This window comes from Motacilla alba, chromosome 20 (genome assembly GCF_015832195.1).
Source record: "Motacilla alba alba isolate MOTALB_02 chromosome 20, Motacilla_alba_V1.0_pri, whole genome shotgun sequence".
In the NCBI taxonomy this organism is placed as follows: domain Eukaryota; kingdom Metazoa; phylum Chordata; class Aves; order Passeriformes; family Motacillidae; genus Motacilla; species Motacilla alba.
In genome coordinates this window covers 6084560-6093774 of record NC_052035.1, presented here as the reverse complement: position 1 = coordinate 6093774, position 9215 = coordinate 6084560, and the positions used below count along the sequence as shown (strand labels likewise).

General features: G+C 49.6%; 1 protein-coding gene across 2 annotated transcripts; it reads left to right on the top strand.

Annotated features, from left to right (window-relative positions):
* Positions 1-448: 448 nt before the first annotated feature.
* GHRH (growth hormone releasing hormone) lies at positions 449-8479 on the top strand. 2 transcript variants are annotated; one of them, XM_038159445.1, is made up of 7 exons: positions 449-658; positions 3723-3822; positions 4645-4776; positions 5450-5554; positions 6157-6294; positions 6596-6692; positions 7520-8479. In XM_038159445.1, the coding sequence occupies exons 1-6, from the start codon at positions 496-498 to the stop codon at positions 6657-6659; spliced, it is 702 nt and encodes a 233-aa protein (XP_038015373.1). In that variant the 5' UTR covers positions 449-495; the 3' UTR covers positions 6660-6692; positions 7520-8479. The 2 variants fall into 2 exon arrangements, with proteins under 2 accessions (XP_038015373.1, XP_038015372.1); XM_038159444.1 differs by lacking the exons at positions 6596-6692; positions 7520-8479 and having other exon boundaries at positions 6157-6584.
* Positions 8480-9215: the final 736 nt, after the last annotated feature.

Below are 9215 nucleotides of genomic sequence, written 5' to 3'. Positions count from 1 at the left end.
GAGCAGGGCTCTGCAGCTGCTCTGTGGGCTTGGTGGGAAGCTGTGATGTTTGTGAGGGACTGAAGCATGAACTGCCCCCCTGGTGCAGGTGTGAGTAACAAAGGAGAAGGAGGCAAAGGCTGATAATCAAAGAAAAATAAAATAGCAAAGAAAGATCAACCCTCCTGTTCAGACAGCGAGAAAGTACTAACGGTTAACTCACACTCATTGTGGACTAGAAGGAAAAATGCAGTTGCAGAGGAAAAGCAAAGTTTACCTAGCAAAGCGAATTTGTCATTCACTCTGCCAGATTCTTGCTGTTATTTGCTCTTCACTCTTAGAGGGATAAAGAGAAATCGTGCGAATGACCCTGGGCTACGGGCACAGCCCCCTCCGCACTCACACACGCACACAAAGAGGATGCAAACACAGCCTCTGAAATTCAGGAGGATAATTGATGCTCTGACGCGTGGAAGCCCACAGGAGTCCTGAGGGAGCTCAGGTATAAAAGCAGAGATGCACTCACGCCCTGGCAGCCAGAGGACAGCGGGGCGGTCCGGAGTGCCCGCCCTGCCTGGCACGGACCCTGCGGGCTCCCGAGGAGAAGTTGGATTTGCAGCAGGGGAAGGAGCACCTGGGCAGGAGCTGATCCAGGAAGAGCTTGTTTTCTCCAGGAACGGTAAGTGGGAGCCTCTCTCTGTGCGTTTAACAAGATAATGACTATTTGGAGGTTGGGGACAATTAAATTCCACTGAAATGCAATCAAAGCTGGCATCGGGAAGGAGTTTTGCCAGGTGTCTTTGTACCGTATCAAGATTTATATCAACATGTTTTTATACCAACTTATAGAATGAATCAACAATTGAGCTACATCGTAAATACAAACCAATGGAATTATACAATAGATGAGCTTTATAAAACATGTTAGATGATTGCTAGCTGTAGCACAGTCCTCCTCTTTTGCTGTGTTGATGTGAGTTTCTTTATCCCTGGCAAATGAACGGTGTTTTACTCACCCAGCAATGAGACTGTGTTTGAGCCCAAGAAGGTGTGAGGAGGAACACAACTCGGTGTTACAGGCAATGCAAAGCCAGCCACGACGGGGCACAGGGAGGCACTTGAAAGGATTTCTGCTTTTCTAGTGCAGCATTTCAGGGGATGAAAGTTTTGGCTTTATAAAACAGCAGGCATGGCAAAAGCTTCATTTCATCTACACAGAGGTGTTTTGAAGACTGCTCAGGTTGAGGTTTCAGAATTGGCCAGAGGCAGTTACCCAGCTCTCCGACATCACTGCCACAATGCTGCTGTTCCCACTGCACAGGATGGAACAAAGCTATTACACTTCATCTGCTGGAATGGTGCTAAAAGCTCTTCATCTTAAGAGGGATTTATTTATTAATCATTTTTTCACATGCTGCCTGAATGGGAAGGGAAGGTGTCCCTCACCTCAGGAGAATTTCCAAGGTGACAATGTTTTGCAGAGCTGTCAAGCTGCCTGCACGCAGGGTGACACTTCAATTTCCCAGCTTCTCTTCTGAAATAGCAGACACATCTGGGAAGGGATGTAGAACTTTCATTTCTGATTTATTCCTGAGGGGAAAAGGGAGGCAGACATACCCCAAAATCTGGAAGCAGGCTGAAGCTAAGGGGGAGAAGAAAAGCAGGATAGGGAAGAAGAACAAAGCCAGGAACAAACAAAAAATAATTTCAAAGAGACTAATAGTAGGGAAAAAGGAAAAAAAAAAAAAGTATCTCAAATGGTTAAAAAGCAATTCTAGAGAAAAACCCAACATTTAAAGGGAAGCCAGAGACAGAAAGAAAGTGGTAATCAGGGCTGTATCCTAGGGGAGGAAGGAGAAGAAGACAGCTTTGGGCTAGGTTTTCATTTCCATTGGCACTTAACTTCTCAGCTCACATAGAAGCTTCTCTAATAGTGAATAAATCTCCTGGTTGGCACTTTCCATAGATGCTGGTGCCACAGTCTGCTGGTACCCACTGATAAAAGCTTTAGGTAATTTCCTCTGTCTAGGAAGATCTGACTTGGGATTTTCTTGAAGATATTTAGGGAAGAGGCACAGAAGCAGCATGTTTTTCCAAATTCAAATGAAAAGTCAAAAAAGAAAGGGAAGCAGGGGATTTGATCTAAAAGCAGAAGTCCTGTATGTCTATCAAAGTCTCTTTAAGCATTCCTTGGCTCTCTGGGGGGCCAAAGTGATTGTGCAGGAGGTAGGAGATGCCACCCATGAGCACAAGGAGCTTTGCAGGAGCCAGGAGCTCCTGTTTTATTCCCAGGGGAAATGCTTGGGAATCTGCTGGTCCCATCTGGGAGCACAATAATGGGAAACAGAGATTGGGTGAGAAGGATTTGGTGATAAGAAACCCCATTTCTCAGAGTGCCACCTTTTCCGTGTCTGTCTGTGCACTTCTGGCACTGCCACTAATTCTGTTATTGACTCGCCTGGTGTCAACATCAGACCCACCTGCAAGACCTCAGGTCCTCAATCAGCCTCCCCCTCTCCGTGCTGCCCTGTTCTGTCCAAGCAGAAAAGAGCTCACCGATGATGTTTTCCAGCAGGGAGCCTCCCTCCCCGTCCCCCCATGGGTAAAACCCACTGCTTGAAAGTTCACTTGAGCAATCAGAAGTCCAAGCAAGCCCTTTCCACCTGGAAGCTGCTCCTTTTACAAGGCAGCATCATTATACATTTGGAAGAGGGGTTTTTTTTCCTCCTCTTAGGGAGATCAAACACCTTTCTGCTTTTCTTGTGTATAATAAGATAGGGAACAGGGAAACTTGGTATTTTAAAGGTTCCCATCCACATTCTTTAAGAATCTTCTTTGAGCGAAAGATCAGTCGCTTTCAATGAAGGCTCAGAGAGAGCAGCATTCGCTGAAATACCTTCCTCCTGTTGCTCGCTTCCAGGGACAAAAGCTCGGCATTCATCTCGGCATTCAGCTCCCGAGGGTGGCTGACCCCGGCCTGAGTCACCCGCAGCCCAGCCCGGGACACGGGGCTGCACCCCGGCTCAGCCCCGCTCTCCTGGCTCCGGGGCTGGGGCTCAGGGGGAGCTGCTCTCACAGCAGAGCTCAGCCTCTCCAAAGGGACGCATTTCGGTCCCCTCTCCGCTGAAGGAACAGTCTGTTTTGTTCGGCAAACCAAGCCCGGCACTCGCCTTTGATGAATGGCTTTGCCAGGGGTTCCTCTGTGCAGTATGACCCCTCTGCCCAGGAGCTTTGTTTGGATTTCCCTGTTTCTCCCCAGCCTCTGGACAGCCAGCGAGGCAGCCCAAGCACAGACCTGTGCCCTGCAGGTACAGCCATGAGAGCAGGGCAGGAGTGGTCCCAGGGCTGGCTGCAGAAGGCTCTGTGCGGGTTCCTTTCGCATCCCTGCCAGCTGCTGTCCTCATCCAGGTGCTTTGACAGCCCGTGCAGGGGTTCCTGGGGCTCACAGCAGCCCAAGAGAGCTCTGCTCCACTGACCTCCAGGTCAGGGAGGGGCTCCCACAGCCTCAAACCCCGACAGAGCAGACAGCAGCTCCAGGGCATCACACACAGCCACTGCCCCCAGGAGCGGCTCTCCACGGGGGAGACTGTGCCACACCAAGGCATCCCTGCCCTGGGAAGCACCACAGCTTCAGAGGCACATTTCCAGTCCCTTGGTGCTGAGAAATGGGCAGAGGGACTGAGAACGCAAAGGTGGCACTTGGCCTCCCCTCAGTGCCCTGACCCAGCTGCTCTGCATTTCAGGTGACTCCAGGGGGTGGAAGATGCTGGATAAAGCCACCCTGCTCCTGTTCCTGCATTTAGTCACATGCTCCATCTCCTCCCCTCTCTACCCAGCTCTCAGGTAAGTGCTGAGTGCTTTATGCACACTCTGCCTCATCTCTGACCTTGTGCAGAATAAGCAGGTGCCAAACTAAAGTTGCCAGCCCTTCTGAAAGCCAAGTGAGCTCTAAATGTGTTTCTAGGCCTATTTCTCTGCCCTGTCTTAATTTTTTTTGGGTACACTGCTGGCCTAGGGGTGATTTCCAAAGAAGGCAGGCACCTGATGGAATGTTTCAGCCAAAACAGTTGGGTTTAGGATTGAATGCTGGGCTCTGTAAAGGGAAATCTGGCAATCTCCAGAGCAGGCAGCTCCTCCAGTTCAAACACTGATAATAATTTGTGTCTGAAGGGCACCTGCACTGAAGTCAGAACTGCAGATATTCTAGTACATGAACTCTACAGATACTTATTAATATTTCAAGGATTTCCTTGGTGGGTCTTAGAAGTTGCAATACTGCTTTGTGCCTCTACGACTCCACAGAAGCCCAAAATGGAGCATTGGCTTCTCTACTGTGGATTTGCACTGTCCCATGGAAGATGCTTTAGCCTTGTGCCAAAGGCATGGCACAATGGCAGCAGAACAGAGGGATTCTGCTCAAGGCTGCTGGGAGGGGATGTGTGTTTGAGGCAGCTCCATAAACCATCTATAAACCATCCTTTCACTGCTGGAAGAGCTTCAGGGCACTTTCTGGCTGGGGAGAGTGACAGACAGTACTTGTGTTACTGCTAAGGTGGGATGACAAATGGAGGAAGAAAACGGAGAGTAGGGAATGATGGTTAAGAAGACTGAGCCCCAGCTGGCATCTCGGCACATCTCACAGTGTGCCGGGGGTTTCTCTTGCAGGTTCAGCCCAGAGCCAGTTGCTGGCAAGGCCATGAGCTTCCAGCTGCAGCCCAGCAGCTCCCTGCAGAGCCATAACCCCTTGGCAGAGCAGCAGCAGGAGGAGGGCTTGTTAACAGACCCCACTGAGAAAAGGTTTGTACCTCACCTGCCAGCCCTGCTGCTGCAGAATGTGCTGGTGACAGTCTCCCCCCAGCCCAGGAGCAGCTCAGCGAGTCCCAAATCATCACCCATGTCCAGAGCCATGTCCTGCTGTCCCCACCAGCAAGGACATGCTGACAGGGGCAGGCTCACAGGCCCAGGGCTCCTTCAGGGGACAGAATTTTCCACTGAGCTCTGGGACTCTATCTGCAGGGATGCTAGAGCCTCTCCTTTCCATCTCTGCCTGGAGACAGAGCATCATTATTTCTGTCTGAAGCAGAGAGGACCCATCCTTACAACAGTGGCAGCAGCCCCGTGGTTTGTGCTTCCCTTACCTGTGGATTTTCTGGAGCCTGATTCAAACCACAGGCCAGAGATCTGCTGGAGGCTCCTGTCAGCCTGTCCCACACACAGCCCTCCCAGGAGGTGATGGTGCTGCTGCAGAACACAGGAACAGCCCTGCCCTGCCCTAGATATTTCGTTTTGCCTGCTGCCTCCATGTCAGGACTGAGCTCCCTCAAACCCTTTCACCCTCCAACACTAATGCAGTGCAACAGTACCAGGTGTTTGTTGAGGGTACCTGCTCTGGTACCAGCCCTGTGACACGTGGGCTGTTCAGTGTTTTCTCAGACAGCTCAGAGAGCACACTGTGCTTCCTTTTCCCCAGGATGCAGCGCCACGCTGACGCCATATTCACTGACAACTACAGGAAATTCCTGGGGCAGATTTCAGCCCGAAAATTCCTCCAGACCATCATTGGCAAGAGGCTTGGGTAAGCCCCAGCACCCTGCTGCCCTAGGGCTGGGATTTGTCCGTTACCCTGGGCAGTGCCTTCCATTCACCTGGCAGAAGTAGCTGCCTTTCACTGCAGCAGAAGCAATCTCTTCTGCTGCTCCACATCCCAAAGGGCATCCTGCATCCCTACAGTCTTGGATACCCCTAATCACAGGATCATTAAGCAGCCTAATTAATGCTTTCCTCCAAGGCTGTAAGCATCAGATCAGCTGAGAGTTCTGCTGCAATACCAACAAGCAATAGTATTTGTGGATAATATTTGCAATGATCTTTCACTGGTAGGGAACTGTTATCCCTGGCCTGGTTTGAACACTGAAAACAGCCTCTCCATTACCCTTGGCTGCTTAGATCACTGTCTGCCACTAAACAACACCAACTGGTCAGACGCAAGCCAGCCCAGTCCATCTTCTAACAAAGGAGCAAATACAGCGACCAGTTCCTTGCTGAAATTAGGCAGAGTGTCCTTAGGCTCAGTCCCAGCAGGCTCCCTTTCTGGGCTGCTCAGGCTGAGCCAAACTTGGAGTGAGGGACGAAAAAAGCATGTCAGAAACAAAGAAGTTTCTCATCTTCACCAAACAGAAGCAGCGAGAGCAGCCCAGGGGAAGGGGTGCAGGAATTCCTGAGCAGGCGCCAGTCCGACAGCATCCTGATGGACAGCCAATACCAGCAGCACATGGTACTGAGGGACTTCCTGGGAGCCGTCCTGCAGAGCCAAAGGTGGGTGGGAATCAGGTCATCCTCTGCTCACTGCAGGAACACAGCCAGGCCCTTATTACTGCCTGCCTTCCAGGTGTGAACCTTCTGGATTAAGTGTTGTTTCAGGAACAGTCAGGGAAAGAATAAGGCTGACCTCACAAGCAGGGTACAGATAAGAACAGCCTGTCCTGAGCCAGCCTGCACCACGCAGCAGCACATCACTCTGCTGTCTTCTCAGCCTTGTAATCTAGTCAAAGAGCAGCAGAAAAGAGAATTTCTCTCTTGATCCCAATGATGCCATCCCTGTCCTCTTCCTCGACAGGCCCCAGGACATTGACAGCAGTGGGCTAGAAGGCTTTCCCAGCACCCTGGCTAAGCTTGTGTAAATACTTCTTCCTTTTCCACCTCCCCACGCTCTGGTGAGTACCATCCCTGCTCAATCCTGTGCATAACTCTCTGCTGCTGCACTGCTCAAGGTTTGAAGGCTCTTTCAGCGATGCCAGCTCCCACTGCTGCCCATGAAAAAGGTGCTTGCTGCAGTTTAAGGGGAAAAAAGCTCCCAATTAATATTGTCAAGTATCTAAAACCCTGCTAGTTTGAACGGACAGAAGACAAGTGCTGTGAAGCTGCATGTGGATGTCTGGGAACAGGCTTGCAGCAGCCCAAAGCAGCCTTGCAAATCTATCTGAGACGGAGTGCCTGAGGGTCTAGGCCAGGCTCAAGGCAAACAAAAGTCTTTCTCCAGCAGCAGAACCTGTCTCTAGGTCCCCGGGACCTATCAGGTTTTCCCTGCACTGGACAGCAGAGAAAGTTTTACTGTTTTCTGTATTCCTCACTCCTGAAAACAGTCAGCCAGAACTTGAATTGTGCTCTAAGTCTTGGCATTCCTGGGGGAATGAGAGACAGCAAACCATCCATCCTTGGGAGGACCTTCACTTGATCAGCTGTCCCACAGAAATTAAGTCTGTCCAATCCTACCAGCACCATACAAAGGGGTGTGGAGAGATCAGAGTGCACACTGAACAAAAGAGGGGCTGGGGAAGAGAGGGAAGATCAGAACTCTCCATCAATCACACCTGTGCATTCAGCTGGGAGAGCACAATAGTCCAGTATCTCTCTTGCCATGCTTGACTTGGTTATCTTTCCACAGATAAGGTTAGTCAGGAAAAGCCTCCAAAGGATGAAAAAATTTCTTTGTGCTTATGAAGTTTTCTGGTAATTGTCTTTTCCTCCTCTTTCTGTCTAGAATAATTCAGAGCTCATGGACCAAACTGTACAGTGAGCCCTTCATGGCAGTGAAGACACTCCCAGATGTGAGCAGCTGGAAACTGATGCATGCACTCCTCAGATCTGATCAAAGGAATGCAGTGCTGAAGCACCACTTAATTTACTCCAGCCTTTACAATTTAACTCCCCTCTTGAAACACTGCTCTTTACTAAATCAGAAAAAAACCACCTCCGTGATTTAACCTCAGGCTGCTTTACACAGAGACTAAAACAAGTGATACACTTGTAATCCTGGGGACATTCTGTCTGCTAATTAAGGTTTCAAATCACAAAGTGTGGCAAAATTTCTGCCAAGTCATCTTTCTGTTTGAGGGCCTGATTAATAAATATGAGGCCACCAAAAGGCACCTTTAGGGAACTTAATAAATTGATTACAGCATTCTCTAAATTGATGCTGATGGCACAACCACACACAGCAAGGATCAGGGTGAGGTGAGAGATGAATCCACACATCTCCCATTCATTGGAAACGCTGCCCAGGGCTGCTGCTGCCTGGCTGCCTGACACAGAGCCCTGGCAGCAGAAGGAACTCTAAAATGCTCAGCTACAATTCCTGCTCAGCCTTGAGGAGTTCAAGCTGAAGTTACAGCTCTGCCAGAGCTAAAGGAGATCCCTGTGCATCAGATTGGGCTGTTTCAACTCAGCCTCCTGTTGAACACCATCCTGTTGAACACTCCTGTTGAGTGCCATCCCCTGGCTCTGAATCCACCGTGGCTGCAGTTACAGCTGTAAATGTTTTAAAAGGAGTAGGTTATTAGCCCAGTGCTCTCATACAGCTCCTTCCTCCCTCTCACCCCAATCCCCCTGTTATTTGTGTAATAATTATGTCTTCAGAAATGTAAATAACACCAGGATGGGGTCTGCTCTCTCATCAGCAGCAGGAAATGAGAGTCGTTCTAAATAAACCTGTCCAACAGCAGGTCAAGATGGTTCTTTTGTCGACACCTTAGTTTCTTGATTCTGGGCCCAGCACGGAAGATGTTCCTCAGAGACAGGTGTCAAGTGCACCAAGGATGACTCAAAACGGGGCTAACAAAGGCACCAGCTCCAGTACCAATAACAACACCAGCCTGGAAACACACTGATATATAAATGTGTGTTGAGGCCTAGGAAGCCTTCCCTCCTTGCACTCCAACAATTCAGGGTTGGTCTGCAGTAGCTACCATCTCATTTTTCCTCAGGTGACACGTTTTAGGATAGGAGGCTCCAGCGTGCATGGAAATTATTTCATCCTTGCACCAACTCCCTCCCTGTTATAGCCTCCCTATGAACCTCCTTATGAACCTCCTGTTCAGGTTTTGCAATTCCAGCACTAGGGAAGTGTTAAAAGCCACCCAGCAGGATGGGGAACACTGAGAGGATGTTGGGGGAGAGCAGTGAAGCTGTGACAGCAGCAGGAGCACTAATGGATAACTGCTACCCTTCCATGGGCAGGCAGCTGCCAGAGACCTCCTTCTGCTCCACAGTGCAGAAATACACAAAAGAAGAATCACCTGAGTAACCCGCTTCAAAATGGATTTCTAAATACATTCTGTAACAGCACACTCAAAGCCAATAGGACTTACTCCCTCCAAGGAAAGGAATTATAAAAAATTAAGAAGATTCCTAAAGCAGTAAGTAGACATAGTAGCAAAATGAATTTAAACTCTGTTAAG

Excerpts from the sequence above, each read along its gene's own strand:
- GHRH (XM_038159444.1), top strand. The coding sequence starts at position 496 with ATGCACTCACGCCCTGGCAGCCAGAGGACAGCGGGGCGGTCCGGAGTG. Across the intron at positions 659-3,722 it reads GCTTGTTTTCTCCAGGAACG|GTGACTCCAGGGGGTGGAAG; the intron begins GTAAGTGGGAGC and ends TCTGCATTTCAG. Across the intron at positions 3,823-4,644 it reads CCTCTCTACCCAGCTCTCAG|GTTCAGCCCAGAGCCAGTTG; the intron begins GTAAGTGCTGAG and ends TTTCTCTTGCAG.